This window comes from Heteronotia binoei, chromosome 1, assembly GCF_032191835.1.
Source record: "Heteronotia binoei isolate CCM8104 ecotype False Entrance Well chromosome 1, APGP_CSIRO_Hbin_v1, whole genome shotgun sequence".
Classification (NCBI taxonomy): Eukaryota; Metazoa; Chordata; class Lepidosauria; order Squamata; family Gekkonidae; genus Heteronotia; species Heteronotia binoei.
Window position 1 is genome coordinate 22,718,116 of NC_083223.1, and position 20,317 is coordinate 22,738,432.

General features: G+C 45.1%; 1 protein-coding gene across 1 annotated transcript in view; it reads left to right on the plus strand.

Moving 5' to 3' along the window:
- Window positions 1-12,308: 12,308 nt before the first annotated feature.
- Window positions 12,309-20,317, plus strand: part of ASB18 (ankyrin repeat and SOCS box containing 18) — a 55,292-nt gene continuing 47,283 nt past the window's right edge. The window contains exon 1 of the mRNA XM_060257903.1: window positions 12,309-12,567. Coding sequence (XP_060113886.1) covers window positions 12,342-12,567 — 226 coding nt within the window. The 5' untranslated portion in view covers window positions 12,309-12,341. The remainder of the gene's footprint in view (window positions 12,568-20,317) is intronic.

Here is a 20,317-nt window from a genome sequence, read left to right on the forward strand (position 1 = left end):
ATGAAACCCCTCCGTTAAAAGTTGGAGTGAAGAAAAATGTTGGGGCCTGGTACCTACTATACGTGGTAGCCAAGCCTCAAGTAGGAAGTCGATTCCAAAGGTGAGGGGCCTCTACCCACTCTTGAGTAGAGCACTTCGAATTGTTCCCAGAAACAAACAGGCAGCCAGTGTAGATCATTCACTAAAGAGCAGCTACAATTCTTGTATTAGACCTCCTGGCTGCTGTGTTTTGGTCCAGCTGAAGTGTCCAGAGTGTCCACATAGAGCTCATTATAGTAATTAATGTGGATGTGATCAGAGCCAGATCAACCTTTTCTAGGAAGGACCATACCTGACATCAGCCAAAGCTGGTAAAATGCTTTATATTCCATGGAGGAGACCTTTGCTTCCAACTGTAGGCCAAGATCCAGCAGCAGCACCAAGCTACAAACCTGCTCCTTCATGCTGTCTCTCCAGTTCCTGAACAGCTTCTCCATTGACCAAGAGTACTTCAGTCTTGTCTGGATTGAGCTTCAGTTCAGGGGCCCTCATCCATCCCATTACCTTCCCCACAATTTTTTTCAGGACTTCCACAGAACCGCTCCCCACACACACACATATTCCTCAAAAGGGCATAATATCATGGAGTCCACCCTCCAGAGTAGCCATTTTCACCAGGGAAATGATATCTGTCTTCTGGAGATCAGTTGCAATTTGAGGAGCACTGGATCACAGACAATAAGGTCCCACCTGGAAGCTGGCATCCTTAAAAGGTCACCCAGTGAGCTTCATGGGTGCAGGGAGATTTGAACCTAGCTCTCCTCCATCCGTCCAGCCTTTCGGTAGCCATCTTTTCCAAGCTTCAGCTGCATCTCTGTTTGCAAGAAAGAGGAGCTGAAAGATACTCCTTATTGTCTGTGATCCAGTGCTTCAGGCTGCCAATAATGATACAGTGTTGCCCGCAGGGCTTCCAGCCAGTTTTCCATGTTCTTTATGCAGATGTATTCCTTCTTCCCGGCCTGTCTTTGTTTCACGTAAACTCTCACAGGAGCCCGCATCAATCGGCAGCATGAGGGCCTGTCCTCCTTCCCAACTGTGGCTCTTTGAGCGCTGCTCCAGATCCCCGTTTTAGCTCTCCACCTCAAAGGACGCCGAACAGAACAGCGCGGTGTTCTGCGTGCAAAGCTCATTGTTTAAATACCCATTAAGAAAACAGAATATGTCTTTTTCTCCCAAGCAAATACAAAACTTTTTAATATAAAGTGAAGCTGACTGTTCTATTAACGTCCATCCTGCACCAGGAAGTTTCTAAAAGGGGGAGGGGGGGATGTTATAATTGACTTTTCCGCTAGTAGCAAATGTCACTTTTTCCTTAATCTTTCATAAGTCAGTAAGGTGTTTCAAAAGCCTCCAAGGCTACCCACCACAACAGGACCGACAAATTAGCACATTTCCCCGCTTTTTTATTAGACACAATACAGAAGCCTCATATTAGGGTTTCTCGTCTCATTATTGAAAGTACTAGTACTTTGGAACTTCTGGTAGCAAATTATAACGCGCTCAGCCGGGGTCTATTGTAAAATCAGCACTTCAAAAACGGTCACATACTTGTTCCTCTTTAAGCACTCGAAATATTGGAGTCTATTTTAAAAAAAGCCTTATGGAGTCTGTCTAGCCTTGCAAATCATCGCTGTGCTATGCAGCGCTCTCTTTTATTTGCAGAGGGCGCCGAGCCATGTTTTTTGTTCTTTCAGGAATAAAAACGGATCATTTCTCACTGTGATTAAAAATTACTTAAGGTAACAGGCTGTATTAAAACCCCCGAATCATTGAAGGGCTCTCCCCTCTCCAGCACTGGCTTTTGTAAGTTCTAGCAGTTGGAGTGCCTTAACGGATTGACCTGTCCTCCTAGTGAGTAGGTGACACTAGACAGAAGCATTGGGGTTCAACCAATTCTGATTGCTGCCCAGAGGGAATAAGAGAAATGAAAGGCTCTATAAAGATGGCTTCAGCCCGCAGCCACCCTGCTGCCTGACAGAACTCTTCTCGAGAGCCAATCAAAAGGGGTGGGAGGGGGGGGAATACAGCTCCAGCTTAATTCCCCAACGACTCTCCTCTCTAAACATAAGATGTGACCAGAGTTCATCAAGCAAGTGCCAGAACCTGCAAATGTATTATTTGTGATGCGCTGCAAACATGGGGCTCTTCCTCCTACAGAACAAACAAGCCCCGGTGAGTCTTTTTCCTGCATTCTTCAGAGGAAAGAAAGCAACGTGATCTCTCGCTGGCCCTTTGTAACCCAGGTTGACCCTTTTGCCAGCTTGCAATTCGGTTTGCCCAATTGCTTGATTTTTAAAGGGAGGAAGGTGACTTTCTCAGCCAAGAAGCACAGCAAGAGGGTGCCTTTGACCTGCAGGCTGCAAGCACCACTATCATCCGGAGGTCAACACTTGAGTACAAAAAGCTTCATAAGGATTTATGCGCAGGAGAAGTTGCACTATCAGCCAGCAGAATGCTTAAGAGGCAAAGGGGCCGGGCCAGGAAGAAAAAGGAAGTGAGAGAGGGGGTACTTATCCAAGATCTGTCAGGGCTAGTCTCAGTGTCAGTGAATGGCTCTAGCATCCCTGACGTAGGAAGGCAGAACGCTTGCCTCTTGAGCAAGAAAAGGCATCATCTGAAGAAGGAACTGGGGCAGACAGACAGAAGAGAAGATTCCTTCCAAGGAAATGTATTCCACGATCCTGCTGAAACAGAAAAGGCCTGGGATGTGGTATTCTCTCTCTCGCTTTCTCTGAGTGAGTGAGTGAGTGAGTGAGTGAGTGAGTGGAGTGATTAGGAAAGAATAGGCACTATTTGGCCAAATGATCTTTGAAGCTAGAGAGACGTGGACAGTGCCATCATTTTATTTGCTATCTTGCAAATAAAATCCAGATTACATTCTGCACACAATAGACCAGGGGGAAATGGTTGGGGTGAGCAACTAGGGCAGAAGAAGACGGTAGCGCAGAGCTGTGCCAGCGGGGAGCTCTCAACTCCCCACCTACCCAGTTGATCTTGGGCCGCCTTCTCTCCCCACTGCATGCAGATCCCGGCTGGGCTGCCCTCTCCTGCTTCCTGGTTTAAATTGGGCAGCAGGAGAAGGCAGAGCGGAGCTGCATTTGTGGGGAGCAATTTGCTCCCTGCAGGCACAGCTGATCCTAGCTGGGCTGCTCCTTCTCCTGCCCTATGGTTTAAGCCAGGCGGCAGGAGAAGGCAGCACAGAAGGGCACCAGTGAAGAGCTCTCAGCTCCCCACTGACCCAGCTGATCTAGGGCTGGTTTCTCTTGCAGCAAACCGAGGAGCCAGCCACAGCCAAAGTGGAGGGGAGCTGTCAGCTCCCCATCACCCTGGCTGATTCTCAGGCTGACTTCTGCTGTCCCTTTAAAGTTTAAAGGGACTGCATAAGTCTGCCAAACATACAGCTCCTGCCTATCAGGTGTTTTCAGATCTACCCAAAATTCCTGAATACATCAAGAATTTTCTCAGGATTTTGTTTTGTTTTCCTGAGAAAACCCAGAAACATTTGGGAAGCCAATATATACCCCCAAAATACCAATAAAGTATTTTTTGTGTGCATTTTTGGCTCAGGTGGACACAGATGCACAACCCTGCTTATGAGTTATGGCATAACAGAAAGCCAAGCATAGAACTCATTAATAATAATATAATAATAATAATAATTTTTTATTTCTATCCCGCCCTCCCCGCCGGAGCAGGCTCAGGTGTTTGGATCTTAGACACTCATCATGGGCCAAGAAGGGAGTTCCAGCTGAGGAACTAACCTAAAGCTGCCCTCTGACCTCTCCTCTCCGTCTCCCCCTTTGTTCTCTCACTGTCTCTTCACATGGCCTTCCATGGAGACACATGTCTCTGCATTGCTCTCCTGAAAATATAGTGACTTCATTTGTGACAGGGAAAGTACTCTTTAGATTAGGCTTCTTTCTCTCTTCATCTGCAACCTGAATGTGAACTGGATCTACTTGAATAAAGGGATTACAGTCCCTTTAAACACCTTCTGGGTGAACTCGCTGCTTGGAGAAGTGTTTAAAGAGACTGCAAGCCTTTTGAACACCTTCAGAGTTCACTCACACCTTCCTGAAGGCATTTAAAGGTGCTACAATCCATAAAACAGAGGGTAGCTGAAGTATGTTGTTTCCCTCCAGGAAACAGGCAACAATAGCATTTATTAGAAAGTACTCTTATATCACATGAGACTTGGTCTGGTGGTCAGCTTATCTATAGAAGTATCATGTAGGTAGGCTTTGGATGTAGTCAGGGCCAGATAAGTGATATAAGAAGGGGAAACTCCTGAATTAAAACAGTCTTAAACAACTCTATTCCAACCTGACTAACAGAATGCAAATCTTGTCAGTCTTGGAGAGAGAGACTGGTGCATTAAAGGGGTTCCCATTCTGAGACCTTTGTTATTTAGCTGTCTCAGAAGCAGGTGGCAGTTGTGAGCAAAGACATCTCTTTTTTTATTTTATTTATTTTTCTTTATGTCCCTGCCTTTTGATCTACGAATGTATACCTTTGCTAGCATAACACATCTTCAGATGCCCCATGTCAAAGTGCAGTACTGCATTCTTCTGCAGCTAAATACTACCACTGCCTTCATTTTACACGTTATCCGTACGCTAATTCTTGAGCCAAAAAAAGATAGTTCACTAAAGAAATGTACATGTAGAAACATCTGGCCTTAGTGTCCAAGTTACTAAACCATTGAATTCCAAGGACTGGCTTGACCCAAGTGCTTACATAAGGCTCTCAGCCAATCAGAAGATCAGATGGAAAACCAATCTGTACTGGCACCACTGAAGCTCGGAAATCACAGGCTAGGAACACGAACTAGCACAGCTCCTCAAGGATCGGATCCCTCCAGCATCATTCCACTGATGACGGGTACCATATCAAAAGAAGGCTCTTTGCTTCAAGAGAAAATATCACCATTAGCAGAATAGATCTATGAGACCTGTATGTATTCTAGGAAGAATGCTATTGTCTCTCCCCAAAGGACCCCCCCCCCGGTTATTATTTTAACTTGACTATTAAAATGTGCGTTTCTGTTTCACTTCTTTCTTTCTTGTTTTGCACCAACATGGTTTGTGTTCCTCAGAACTGGCAGCTGCTGCATTGTTATCCCCTCCTTGATTGCTGCAGTTGACTTGGGAACTGGAATGGAATGTGTGCCATTTGCAGAACAATATGGTGGATGCTGCATTCCGATTCTTCTCCCCAGCTGGGAAATCTCACCCACTGCTCCTCAGGCAGGGCTTGCAAATGTGTCACACAAATGCAAAGTTTGGGCTGTGCTGATGAAGGGGAGAAATCCTGGAAACAAAAACAAAAAAACCCTGCCCTCTTTAACAGCCAAAAGTGTGAGAATGTCCCTCTCAGAAATCAGCCATACGTGTACCCAAAGAAGATAATTAAAAGAATTCTAAACTATTTTTTTCCAAAGCATTCTATGCTGATACCTGTCAGCAGCAGGTGATTTCTGATTCTAGATTAGGTCAGGGGGGTGGGGCTTACTGTTAGAAGCATTCGCCATCCCAGACTTCCATTGATGCCTCCTCAGTTTGTGGAGGCTGCCGTTTCTTGGTTACACACAATTCTCTATTCAGGAGAGGATTGACAATCATCACACAAAGCCACCAAAACAACCTGTGGAATCACGTGTATAACACTAGGCCAACATGTTTGTAACTAAGCGTATATATTGATGATAAAAACATTAAAACTGGATCTTGTATGGTAAATGGAGGTTAAAGGTAGCTCCTGTGTCTAGAAACACTGGAGATCGCTGCTGCAGAGACTGCCCAATAAAGCTCCAGAATGATGTTTAACAGAAATTATTCCATTCTCTAGCTTATTTAAAGCCCTAATGGCTTGGGATAGGGAATCCAAAGGACTATCTTCTCCCATATGTTCCCAACCAAGAGTTAAGGTCACAGGGAGATACCCCCCAGGACTGTCCCACCAATTAAAGCTGTTTGTTGAGTACAGGAGGGAGGGATTTTTCCCTTTGCTGCCCCACAATTATGGAATTGTGTCCCCAGGGAGGTGTGCCATAGTTGATCTTCAGGAGACAGTTGAAGACAGTTCTATTCAGGGGTGGAATTCTAGCAGGAGCTCCTTTGCATATTAGGCCACACGCCCTGATGTAGCCAATCCTCCAAGAGCTTACAAGGCTCTTTTTTGTAAGTTCATGGAGGATTGGCTACATCAAGGGTGCATGGTCTAATATACAAAGGAGCTCCTGCTATAATTCCACCCCTGGTTCTATTTAGGATTGCATTTTGATTGATTTAGCTTTTATTATTGGCAGAGATGACATTTTTAAACTGCGTTTTTAAATAGGGTTTTGTAATTGTTTTTGTGATGTTTTTCTTATATATATATATATATATATATATATATATATATATATATATATATATATATATATATATATATATATATATATATATATATATATATATATATTATAGCTTGCCTTGAGTTCTGCATAGGAGAAAGTCGCCTAACAAATATTTTAAATAAATAAATGAAGAAGAAAATGCAGAAAATTAACAACTGTATTTTTGATAAAGCTGTTTTAGTCAAATTATGCCATGAGTGATCTCACTAATGAATGAGGGCAAATCATTTTCAAAGTCTTGAGAAGTAATGGAATAAGTCATTTCAAGGAGCCACAATCCATATATATTTATTTAATAGATTAGAGATCCTTCATCATAAATCTCTTCAAACAAAATTAGCAAGCTTTGTTCTCTGTGTTTCAACACCCTTCTTTATTTTTTCTCTTTATTTTAAATGTTTTATGCCTCTTTTCCAAAGTTCAACAGGAATTTATTGGGGATGAAACAGCACTCCAAGGAATCTGGCCAAATGTATTCAGAGTTTCACCTGAAAATGTGATTTCTGCTTTGCATTTGAATGGAACCGGTTGCATATCATCCATTCTCAGTAGAACTACCAATCTGATAAATCTGTGAGCCATCAACTCAAGTGCGAGATAGCTAATCTTCTTAATGTTCACTTTGATCAAATAATATTGTTCTAATTTTGAAAATTTGATGAAGAAAACCAAACAGTTGCTAAATATTCTAAATCAACTGAGTACAAAAAAGAACTACTTATGGAAATTTAAAGTTAGACCCACATACAATAAATGGCCCAAGAGTTTCAGCTGTACAGTATCTTGCAAAATGATGTCAAAGTAGTGCAGAAGTTAAATAAATTGAGCCAAATGGAGGGAAAGGCTACACTCAAACCCTATTCCATGCTGGTGAACACCATCGGTGATCTCTCTCTGGATATGCCACAGTCCCGTTCAGCACTGTCGAGAGCTTTACTGCTGTGAAGTGAATTCCTCAGTTCACAAAGCAGTTCAGATGATTTAGATTTACATTGATGGGACTGAAAAATGAGCTGGTTATGCTTAATAGGGTTTGTGGAATGGACTTTAAACATTTCCCCCCACCAGAAAAACTGTGATTTTATGTTGTGTGGATAAGTCTCATAAGAAGTCAGTCCAAATTATTCATTTGGCACCACTGTTCCTCCAGCGAGGCTAGATGAAGGTTACTTTTCACTGAGACATCACAGTACGAGCCTACCTGTGAAGTCTCCCATCTGAAGTGGGAGGGTCCCGCATCAAGGGCCGCATTCCCCGTTCCTCGGCATGACTCCTCTCATCTCCTCCATTAGGGCAAGCATATGCCTCTGCTCTCTCCTCTTTCCATCCCCATAGAGTGAGGATCTCTCTGTACTGGGGGACTTTCAAGTGAAACTTACTCAGTGTGACTTTCTTTGTCTTGGAGGCACAGTGTAACACAGTGGGAAGAGGGCCCAGCTCTTTCCTCTATGCCATGGTCAGGGATGAAGGGAATTTCTCTTCCGCATGCTTTGAAATCATGACAGCAAAAGCCATTTTAAAAAAAAAAAGACAAAGTAATCAAGCAGGACACAGAGTAGACCAAAGCTGATCACTGATCATGGTCTGTTGCCAGTTGCACCAAGAATAGCCCTGTGCCATTAGCCATGTTAATAGCCAGCGATAGTCATGACAAAGTAGGTGAACAAATGGCATAACATTGCTGCAATGGACTGAACTTTTAAAAAAAATTAGAAGTGCTGTGCAAACAGATAAAGGACTGTGAAGGGTTAATTTTTCACAGCGCCAGAAAGCCTTGAGTGACTGGCTGTTCCAAGAGAAGTGATTGGTTAGCATCAGCTAAGCAGAGAAAGACTTCTGAAATGGATACTGAGGAGAATTCAGTCTGATTTCAGCCCTAACTGAGAAGAGTTGAGTACTGACAGTTTTGGAATTCAGCCCTGACTGAGATTGGTTTAACACAGACAGGAGAACTGGGGAAAGTTGGCAAGGACTAGTGGGTAGTTAGATGGAGAATCCCATTTGCACCAAAGAAAGGGGACAGATCTTCTAATGAGAGGAGAATTTCCCTACCCAGTCAAACAGGGAGTCAGCTCTGAAGAGTGCAGAGATCTCTGGTTTGGTGTGGTTAGAAACTGCCTTTAGAGACCTTAAGAGTCAATTATAAACTAAGACAAGTACTGGTGTTTCAAGAGAAGGGAGTTGGGTACTGGAATTAATTAATTATCATATTTCATTGCAGGGCTTTTTGGGCAGAAAAAGCCCAGCAGAAACTCATTTGCATATTAGGCCACACCCCCTGATGGCACCATTGTTTTTTTACAAAAAAAGCCCAGCAGGAACTCATTTTCATATTAAGCCACACACCCCGACATAATGCCAGCTAGAACTACGTTCCTGTGCGTTCCTGCTCAAAAAAAAGCCCTGCTGCATTGTATGTAGAGTAGCCAGATTCTAAGATTGTCTGGCAACCAGAAGTTTTAGGCCATTTAGCATTATGCACTAGTAAGTGGCAAGCAAGATTTGCTTTTTAATCAATAGGCTGGCATGGCACTCGCACCTGGTTGCTATGACTCTGTTTGCCTGTCTTGCAAGTGGAAATTCAACAGAGAGGCTTGTGGGTGAGGTGCGTTCTACCACCCTCTGCGCACTCTACCCAGTCAGCTGTTCCAGCCCTCCTTTTGAAGCAGAGCTTTGTGCCTGGCAAGCCTTTCTAGGTTCCACTTGGGATGCTATCCCACTTCAGCTCCTGCCATGCCAGGCATCCTCAGTCCCCAAAGTGGAAGAGGACAGCAGCAGCACCCCTTGCCATGGATTCCAGTGCAAAGTCTGTGTTGTGCCCTGACTTTGTCTCTGCTGCTTGGTTTCTGCTACATGACAGGAGCTCCGCACCCTTCCCTGCCCCACTCCCTCCCCATCCTGCCACTTCCCTGTGGGTTTACCATGGGAGTGCCTCAGAGGGAAGGCTCACTCACCTCATCTGCTTCTGTATGAAGGGGGAAGAGGGTGGAGGATGGTCTGGGTGAATAAGATGGTTTATCATGCCAGATAGAGTGTGAGGCTGGACCAGGGAGTACCAGAACCCATTCCCCACTTATATATGGAAGTTATGTGGGTGGCCTTGAGCCAGATGCATGCCCTCAGCCTAACTAACTTCATGGGGTTGTCGTGATCATGGAATGGAGACTAGGGGAATGATGCAACCTACTGAGAAAAGATCACTAATGAAATGAGTGCATGGATGAGGCTCCTGACTCAGTGTTTGCTCCAAGACAAGGTTCTTCTGGCACCCGGGGTGGGGAAGGCATCTGCGCAAGTAGCATTGGGGGGAAACTGGGTCACAGGGGTTCCATGAGTGGGGGAAGCCATTGCAGGGGGTTGGGCTCAAAGTATTTGTTGGGGCTTGCACATAGAATATGCTGCTAACATACTGAGAAAGTAAATGACTGCAACCACATGCCTCTCACTGGCACAAGTCTCTGTCAGGGGGTGGGGTAGGAGAGGAGAATGAGTATCTCCCAAAATGTCCTTCCCCAACCCAAACTGTCACATGCAACAGCATCTGCCCCGAGACTGGCCACTCCCACTGACCTGAAGTGCCCTTCCCCTCATGCTGCCCCTGCCTTGACAGTACACTGCGAGGTCACACTGCAGCAGAATCACCATGCGCACTGCCTCGCAAGCAGCCAAACTTCCCCCCTTCCACCACAGTATAATTTGGCCCTTAGCCAACTAGTGGCACCAAGTTTGCACAGGGGGCAGCCACTGCAGTGCAGGCGCAGCTCAAAATTGCTCTGACAATACCTTAAGAAACTCTCATTAGCCTGAAACATGAGAACCAAATTCTGTGCATGTACTGGTTTTACCTCAGAGTTCTATATTGAGTTACTTCAGAAATTCCAACCCCTGATTTCACCTGAACTTTCTCCTCTATGTTGAAGAAAATGTTCAGTCAATTTTGAATTTTAAAGCTTCTCAGGTGCCATTTTCAGTGGTTTAAATTAAAAAGTGATCCTGATCCTTCCCTCAGGTTCCTCTGCTGAGACAGCAGTAAAATATCATACTGACACAGAGTGGGACAAAGCTCTTCAGGAAAGAAGAAAACAGACCACTAGGGCTGCTCAGTCAGAAAGGGCAGGAAAAAATGAGAGAAAATCTTGCCTCTGAGGGAGGGATGTGGATGGGGCCATCATACTTCCCAAACTATGAAGAACAAGCATTTAGTTAGGTAGGTGTGTGCAGGGAATTGAATTACAATTTTAAAATCACAAAAATTTGACAAATTGGCTCCTAAAACGTTATTCTGGCACCTGAGAATATACAGTCTCTTCAAAAGTAGTAATTTGATTTTCAATTGAAAATTCTTACTTGCATTACTTATTTATTTACCTCATTTATACCCCACCTTTTCTCCCAGTGGAGATCCAAAATGGTTGACATGTCCTCCATCTTAACCCCAAACAAACCTGTGAGGGATGTTAGAAAGAGTGTGAGTGGCCCAAGGTCACTAATTGAGCATCCTTGGCATAGTGAGGATTCATACCTGGGTCTCCCAGATTCTAGTCTGACATTCTCACCACCACACCATGCCTGTGTACAAAAAATAGTTTCACAGTCCTGAATTTTGAAATTGAAACAATTCCAGGTATGTGCCCATGTTTTAATTTCCTTACTGAAATAAGTACGTTCATCTACATTTGGGCCTCACAGACTCTGCATTTCACAAAAAGATTCACAAATCTAACAATTAGGTTTCACATTCTGGACTTTGAATTTTCCAGCCGAAAAAGGGTTTATAATTAGATTTTAATTTCTTGAATTCAGCATTGACAATACACAATGCAGCTCTAAGAATCAGTTATTCATATCCACATATAAGCTTGTGTAAAATAACATTGCCTCTCTAGTAATGTTCCCTCTAAGCTGCCGAGTCTTGTGAGCAAAAATTCCACTTTGTGAGTTACTGGTGTTAAAACTGTGAACTGCTGGCATTAAAGTTGTGAGCTACTGCATAAAGTATTGTGCTCTAAGGTCATCCTTCCTGAGCTAAGACAAAAATGTGTGAGCTGGAGGCTAAAAACCTGTGAGCTAGCTCACACTAACTCAACTAAGAGGGAACACTTCTCTCTAGTAACATTTGGGATAGAACTGAGGAGCTGGGCAGAGATGAGAGAGCTAAAAGGAATGAGAAATTCAAGTTGTGAAAGAGCTTGAATCTAACCTTAAGAGGTTTTCTAAAACATGATTTTAAAAAACCTGCCACCTCATATGTCAGTGGAATTATAGGAAAAAAATCACTAATGACTTTGGGTTGCCAACCTCCAGGTAGCACCTGGAGAGCTCCCACTATTACAATTGATCTCCAAATGATAGGGATCAGTCCTCCTGAAGAAAATATCTGCTTTGGAGGGAAGACTCTGGCATTGTACCTTGGTGAGGACCCTCCCCTTGCCAAACCCTGCCCTCCACAGGCTTCACCCCTAAAATCTCCAGGTATTTCCCAACCAGAGCTGGCAACCCTATAAGAGACCTAATCTGCCAGACTTGGTTCAGTGTTAGGAAACAGTCCAGGAAATGGTAGTGCATAGCCACAATTTCATGTGAATGTAGCAGCACTTTTCCTGCATGTCCTTAGGGAGGAAATGTTCCATCATGTTTCTCTGTAACAAATTCTACATTAAAAAGGGTGCATTATGGTTCTTTTTAATGATTCCATCAGCGCTCTCTCTCTCTCTCTCTCTCTCTCTCTCTCTCTCTCTCTCTCTCTCTCTCTCTCTCTCTCTCTCTCTCTCTCTCTCTGTCACATGCACACACTCCCCTCTGCTAATCCCACTGGTGAAAGAGGAGCCAAGCTCATTCTATTTTTAGCAAGCTGCACCTCCGTCTCATTTGCAGCTAGCTGAATTCTACCTAGGACAGGGAAATGATTCCCAAACATTACCCAAAACCCCACTTGGACCATATCCCTGATCATCCACTCCACTCTGATTTGGTTACAAGATTAAAGAAAGCACTGGAAGCTGGGGATAAAGAGGCCGTGGCAGATATCCTCCGCGCTGAAGTCAAGCATGTGGACGCCACCATAGAACTCTCCAACGATGACTGGATGAAATCCCCCACAGCTCAGCTGCACCCTCTGGTGTTAGTAGGTAACAGGATTATTTAAGTAGATACAAACTGGTTCATCTTGAGTGGGGGTGGCCAAACTGGGGCTTGGGAGCCACATGTGGCTCTTCCATACATATTTTGTGGCTCTCAAAGCCCCCACTGCCCCATCAGCCATCTTGGAGAATGCATTTAAAGTTGTTTTATTTCAACCTCTCCCTTTCCCCTCCCTTCCCCATCTGTTTTCCTTCCTTCCTTCGTCTTGCAACTCTCAAACATCTGATGTTCATGTCTTGTGGCTCTCAAACATCTGGTGTTTATTCTGTGTGGCTCTTATGCTAAGCAAGTTTGGCCACCCCGATCTTGAGGGTTGTGCTGTCGCTTTTATGGGGCTTGTTGAGTTAAATGGGTGGCAATCTTAAGAGCGTTTGCCTGGGAGGAAGCCCCATTGAATACAATGGGATTTACTTCTGAGTAGACCTGCTTAGTAGACCTGAGTAGCCCATGGCGCAGAGCAGTAAAGCTGCAGTACTGCAGTCCAAACTCTCTGCTCATGACCTGAGTTCAATCCTGGTGGTAACTGGGTTCAGTTAGCTGGCTCCAGGTTGACTCAGCCTTCCATCCTTCTGAGGTTGATAAAATGGGTACCCAGCTTGCTGGGGGGGAAATGTAGCTGACTGGGGAAGGGGAATGGCAAACCACCCCATAAAAAGTCTGCCATGAAAACATCATGATGCGATGTCACCCCAGAGTCAGAAACGACTGGTGCTGGCACAGGGGATACCTTTACCTTTAGACCTGCTTAGGCGCATTCCCATTTGTCCTTTAACAAAAGTTGCCACCATGAGTAAGAAAAACTCTTGGGCTGAAAGAAAGTCATGGAAATGAATAGCGTAAATGCGGTTCTGGGACATAAATTTTCTCAATTTGCATATTTCGTTCAAAAAAAGAATATTTGGATTTGGGGAAAGTAGCATGTTAGTATGGGGATTATCTATCTAAAGGCAGGGAATGGTGCAGAGGTGAAATTGGAGGGAAACAGCAGCCTTGGAAAACCACCCACCCAGCACCCCCCCACACACACACACACAACGGAGGGAGGGAGAAGAAGGTAGCCAGCCCCTCAGCTCTGGAGGATATGCTTGCCAATCCCCAGTTTAGCAGGCTCCTTCCTGCTCCCAGCCACCATGTGTCTTTCCACCGATGAAGGCTTAGAAGACTTGGGAAGGGCTTTCTTTTTGAAAGGCATGTGTGCCTTTAAATCTACAGCCCCAGGCTGAATAGGGGCAGGGCAAGCCTACAGAACAACATGGCTGTTGTAAGAAAGGGAAGGGAAGCAGCCCAGGCACTCCATTGGTTTTACAGTCCCTTTAGAAGTTGTTTGCACAGTAAAATAGAAAGAACCTCCAGTTTCCCTGTATTAGACTGGAGAACTTGGTTGAGTATACAGCATTCAACTTCCATGGTAAGTAAATTGCCCCAGTGAGACCACAAAGTGTGTGCTTCCAAACTGTGTTTATTTTGGCTGCTTTGTGTGTGAGTGTGTGTGTGTGAAAGAGAGTGGAAGTGGAAGCGCAGCCAGCTGCTGGGGGATAAGGGAATGAAGACTGTATTCAGGAGAACTGCACTGCTGTATTTTTATTTATTTTGGGGAATGGGAAAGCCTGTCTCCCACGTCAGACCTACTTTCCTGTTTCCATGAGACAAGCATGAGAACGTCACGGGGAGATGTCACCTGAAGTGATGAGTTAAAAATCTCATCCTTGCGTAATGCAGTAATCACGAAGAGGACGGGGTTTTCGACTTTACTGTATGGATGCTTCCAAGTTCCACTTCAAAAAGCAACAGTAGCATTTAGTAAACAAAGCAGGTAAAAGTTATTTTTGGAAGAAGTCACTAACTCTCATGCTGGAGGAAAGGCGCTGCCATTGCTGTTTTAAGTGCTGCAGTGCTGTCCATGGTGATCTGGGTTGCTACTACATGCTGGGGAATTCCTGGAGATTTGGGGGTGGAGTCTGGAGAGAATGGGGTTTGGGGAGGGGAGGCACCCCAGCAGGGTATAATGCCAGAGTCCACCCTCCAAAGCAGTCATTTTCTCCAGGGAAACTGATCTCTGTTGTCTAGAGATCAGATGTGATTCTGGGAGATCTCTGAGACCCACTTAGGCAACTCTAGCACCTATCCTACTTGTCCCTCTGGGAAAGCAGCAGTCAAGCCAGGACACCAGAACAATCACCCAGTGATTGTGGGATTCACATAGGGTTGCCAGCCTCTGGGTGGGGCTTGGAGATCTCCTGCTTTTAAAACTGATCTCCAGCTTTTAGAGATCAGCTTTCCTGGAGAAAATACAATATAAATAACTGGCACCAGTGTGCAAATAGGAAAATAATCAAATCACCGGTCAACAATAAATATTCACACTCTCATTGTGTGTACATGCTATTGATTTAGTGCAAATATAAGACAAAATGAAGAACAAAGGAACAATAAGGTATTGAAAGGAAAAAGGAAAGGTCCCCTGTGCAAGCACCAGTCGTTTCCGACTCTCGGGTTATGTTGCTTTCACATTTTCACAGCAGACTTTTTATGTTAGTACTCCCCCAAATCATACACTTAAACGTTTCTGCATAGGAACCAGCCTTAACCAAGTCCATAAGTAAGTGTTTTACTTATAGGAACCAGCCTTAACCAAGTCCATAAGTAAGTGTTTTAGGGTGGAGTCCTTAAACATTCTGCTGTGATGTTGCAATAGAGAGAAAAAGAACCATATAGAAAGAAGTCCTCACGGTTTCGCCCGTCTCACACTTTGTCAGCCTCTTTTCTCAGTGTTTTTTGGAGCCACAGTAATTATTGTTATAGACACGGATCAATGCATGCTCTAAACCCCTGCTGCCAGCAGCGCCGTGAAGGGAAGGGGCTTGCAGCAGCAGGCTTGTGGCGGTGGTGGGGAGGGAGGGCGGTGCCCCCTACCTCCTGGAGCCCCCTACCTCCCAGCGCCCTAGGCAACCATCTAGTTTGCCTAGTGGGCAAGCTGGCCCTGACCCTAGATTCACAAGGACTTGCCTTTCACTTTGGTCAGCCAAGGTCTGGACATCTTGAGGCTTCCTGGGTTTTTTGTCTCCTTGGGCAGCTGAAATCAAGAGTCGCTTCTGCCTAGAACACCATTAGGCCCGCACTGCAACACCTCAGGCTTGGGGCTGAAGCAGGCCAAGGCCCAGCTCAAGAGGACGGTCCAATGTTCCTAAGAAGGAGACAGGGACCTACCTCAGACATTTGGCTAGGACAGATCTCCCCAACCTGGTGCTCATGGGCACCATTGCACAGGCTGACGTTTCTTGGCTCCTGGCACGTGTTTTTAGAATGTGAATGGGACTGTGAATGATTTTTAAAAACATTGCCTAGGCAACAGCTGCCACCACAGCATAAGAATCTTCATAGTGTGATGGAAGGTAAGCCACTTGGTGGTTGGCTCTGCTCTTGCAGCAACTATTTGGTGGCTGTGCCCAGCACACTGTGTCAGAATTCCAAAGACATAGAATCAGAGTTGGAAGGGATCTCCAGGGTCATTTAGTCCAAACCCCCCACACACACACACACACAATGCAGGAGATTTACAAGTACCTCCCCCTAAGTTCACAGGATCAGCATTGCTGTCAAATGGCCACCTAGCCTCTGTTTAAAAACCTCCAAGGAAGGAGAGCCCATCACCTCCTGAGGAAGCCTGTTCCACTGAGGAACTGCTCTAACGATCAGGAAGTTCTTCTTAATGTTTAGCTGGAAACTCTTTTGATTTAATTTCAACCCACTGGTTCTGGTCCTGCCTTCTGGGGCAACAGAAAACAATTCTGCATCATCCTCTATATGACAGCCCTTCAAGTACTTGAAGATGGTGATCGTATCACCTCTCAGTTGTCTCCTCTCCAGGCTAAACATCCCCAGCTCCTTCAACCTTTCCTCACAGGACTTGGTCTCCAGACCCCTCACCATCTTTGTCACCGTCCTCTGGAACTGTTCCAGCTTGTCCATATTTTTCTTGAATTGTGGTGCCCAAAACTGAACACAATACTCCAGATGAGGTCTTACTAGAGCAGAATAAAGTGATACCATCACTTCAAATGATCTGGACACTATACTTCTGTTAATAAAGCCCAAAATTGCATTTGCCTTTTTAGCATATGGTCCCCTAAGACCCCTAGATCCTTTTCACACATACTACTGCCAAGACAAGTCTCCCCCATCCCATAACTATGCATTGGACATCTACAGACTCAAAAAGGTTGGGGACCCCTGGGCTAGGATAACAGTCTTACTACACTAAAGCTAGATCTAAGAAGCTGCAGGCTTTTGTTTCTGAAAGGGAAATGAGCAGGGCAAGGGTACAAGGCTGATATTGAAAGGGAATTTCAGTTGCCCTTCTGCTTCATTTGAGTTCACAGGGGACCTTTAAAAATATTTATTCTTTTTAAAAAAAAATCAGTTCAGAATGGACAGCATGCCAGAGAACCCACTTAAAAGAAGCTCTGGACTTTCATGGCCTTGGCAGGAAAAGAGGCCAGGGCTGCTACATAGAGGTATGAGAAGTTCTTGACCTTCAATGGTGAGCTGTGGTGCATAAATCATTTGCCCCCTGGAGACAACCTTCATGCCAAATGTGGAGCCATTGGAAGGGCCTTCCATATGACATCCCTTTCTATGCATTAGCCCTCAGTTCTTGGCTTTTAGCCAAAGAGAGCCAGTGGCTGGAGCGGATTAAAAGAATTTGCAATCCATGCCTGTACAGGGAAAGTCTGAGCTGCATTGCAATGGTCTTAACTTAGATTTCCTAATGAAAACAAAATCCTTTTTATTATAAGGTATGTATGGCTTGGTGGTGCTTTCCGAGTGGAACATAGGCATCAAATGTCTGCATCGACCTTTTGTCAATGGAAACAGATCCCCAGCTTCCCTCCCAGCAGATCTGGGTGCTTCAAAGGAGTGTCACTGGAATGCAAGGAAAACGTGGAATGGATTTTCCATTAAGGTGTGACAAAGGACTGTCAAACACCGCTTGAGCATTCCCTTGCAGCCTTTGTCCATAATGCCAGAAATGGTGAAGATAGGGCTTCTAGGCCTCCTGCCATGGTGGAAGACTACCACTGGTAGCCATTTTAAAAAAAGGAAAAGCAAGGTTGGCTTCGTTTTTACATCACTTCCAGGGAAAATCTGAAAGAAGAAGAAGACGACGACGGAGTTATATTCTGCCCTCCACTCAGAGTCTCAGAGTGGCTCACAATCTCCTTTATCTCCCTCCCCCTCAACAAACACCCTGTGAGGTGGGTGGGGCTGAGAGGACTCTCACAGCAGCTGCCCTTTCAAGGACAAACTCTGCCAGAGCTATGGCTGACCCAAGGCCATTCCAGCAGGTGCAAGTGGAGGAGTGGGGAATCAAACCCGGTTCTCCCAGATAAGAGTCCGCACACTTAACCACTACACCAAACTAGCTCTGAAAGTGCCATAAGGTAGCTCTAAGGTCTCCAGAGAGCAGGGGTGTTGAACTCATTTGTTAGGAGGGCTGGATCTGACAGAAATGCAATTTTGTGGATCCAGGCAGGGCTTTTTTTGTAGGCCCTGTACTAAGTGCCCTGAAAGCTCCAAGGCTACATCAGGGGTGTGTGGCCTAATATGCAAAGGAGTTCCTGCTACAAAAAAAGCCTGGGGCCAGGCCATGTGTGTCATAAAATGCAATGTGAGGTAGCAGAGATATAAACTTTATAAAGGACACAGTCACACAATTAAATATATTGTTTTTAACTTAAAATACAAACATGCTTAAAACTCTTGAAATATTTTGTTTAAAATGAAAAGGTGGGGAAATACTGGGATATGGAAATGCAATTTTTAAAATAAAACATCAAGAAAAAGCATAAAAATAAAACATCAGAGAAAAGCACAAGGATCACAGCAGAAAATAAAAAATATAAAATGCTCTGAACCTGAGAAAACAATGAAATGGCATTGCAAGCTTCTACCCCACCCCCACCCCGGGGTCTACTCAGATTGGCAATGGCTCTCCAAGTGTAATATCCCCCTTCACCTTTGGGTTTCCAGGTTAGAGTACTCACTAGGTCAAGTCCGTTCAGCAGAGACAAGTTGGCTCAAAGCATCAACCCTTTATTTGCAAGAATGCAACTCCCAGAAGCATGAGCTTCAGTTGTCTACATAGGAATGCTAAAGGTGAAACCTATCTCCACCCCACTGAAACACACTGCAACATAGACAATGTTGCAAGGAAAACATAGAATGGATTTTCCATTAAGATCTCTAGGCCCTATTTATCTGGGCACAGCAATATTAACCAGTTTTTGACCAGTTTTTGACGGTGCGCCGCTGACAGCGGCGGACAGGGTCAGGAGCTTGGGGGTGCTATTGGTGCCTTCCCTAAAGATGGAGGCTCAGATAGCAGCCGCTGCCAAGTCCGCATTTTTTCATCTTAGGCGGGCAAGGCAGCTGGCCCCCTTCCTGGAGCGCGACGACCTAGCAACAGTGATCCATGCTACGGTCACCTCGAGGTTGGACTACTGCAATGCCCTCTACATGGGGCTGCCCCTGTCCCGAACTCGGAAATTGCAGCTGGTGCAGAATGCCGCGGCCCGGCTGTTATTGGGTCTCCCAAAGTGGGGACACATTCGGCCGGGTCTTCGGACTCTGCACTGGCTTCCAGTGATATACCGAGTCCGGTACAAGGTGCTGGTTATTACCTTTAAAGCCCTATATGGCCTGGGACCTGCCTACCTGAAGGACCGTCTCTCCCCACATGTTCCCCAGAGAGTACTGAGGTCGGGAACACAAAATCTCCTCACTATCCCTGGGCCAAAAGAAGCCCGCTTGAAATCCACCAGAGAAAGGGCTTTCTCCGTTATGGCCCCTACATGGTGGAATCAGCTGCCGGAGGAGGTGAGGGCCCTGCGGGACCTTGTTCAGTTCCACAGGGCCTGTAAGACGACCCTCTTCCAGCTAGCCTACACCTAGCTAAGATGAGAACTCAATGTAGCTTGGCCAGACGTCTGTTCTATATGTAATTGGAAAGTTTACTGGTTTTTAAGGTTTTAACTGTTTTAAATGTTTAATTGTTTATATATTTAAAATTGTTTAATTTTTATGTTTGACCAATTTCTGGAAGCCGCCCTGAGCCACTTGTGGGAAGGGCGGGATACAAATCATGAATGAATGAATGAATGAATAAATGAATGAATAAATAAATAAATAAAATTAATGGAAAATCCATTCCACATTTCCCATGCAGCTTTGCTTCCTGCTGCAGCCTGCAAAGACAAGGCTACTGAAAGAGCAGGGAACTTTATCAGCCTTGGAGCTTCAAATAGTGAGGAGAGGAGGGAGAAGAAAAGAGCCCTGCAGGCCTGATTAAAGCTCTAGGCAGGCTGGTTTTGGCCTATGGGCCAGACATTTGACACCCCTGCTCTATGGTTTTCCTACAGCTACCCTAAAGCTCTCTAGTTTCCTAGAGCTACCCTATGTCACTTCCTGGTTTTCCCCAGAAGTGATGTAGGGGTGCAGCCAATATCATACACACACACATCATATCCTCTCTCCAACCCTCCTGCTGATATACGCCCACCTTACATCTCACAGAGCAAAGCCTCTATTTTCTCCATTGGCTGAGGTTCCTCAGGGAGAAAGAGGAGGGAGAGCTTGTTTTGCCAGGCTCTCTCAGTTGCACAGCACAGGTACTGAACCAAGCCTCTCTTCCTTCTATTTTCTGAGGCTCCGCCCTCTCCTCCTCCCCTAGGGAGGAAA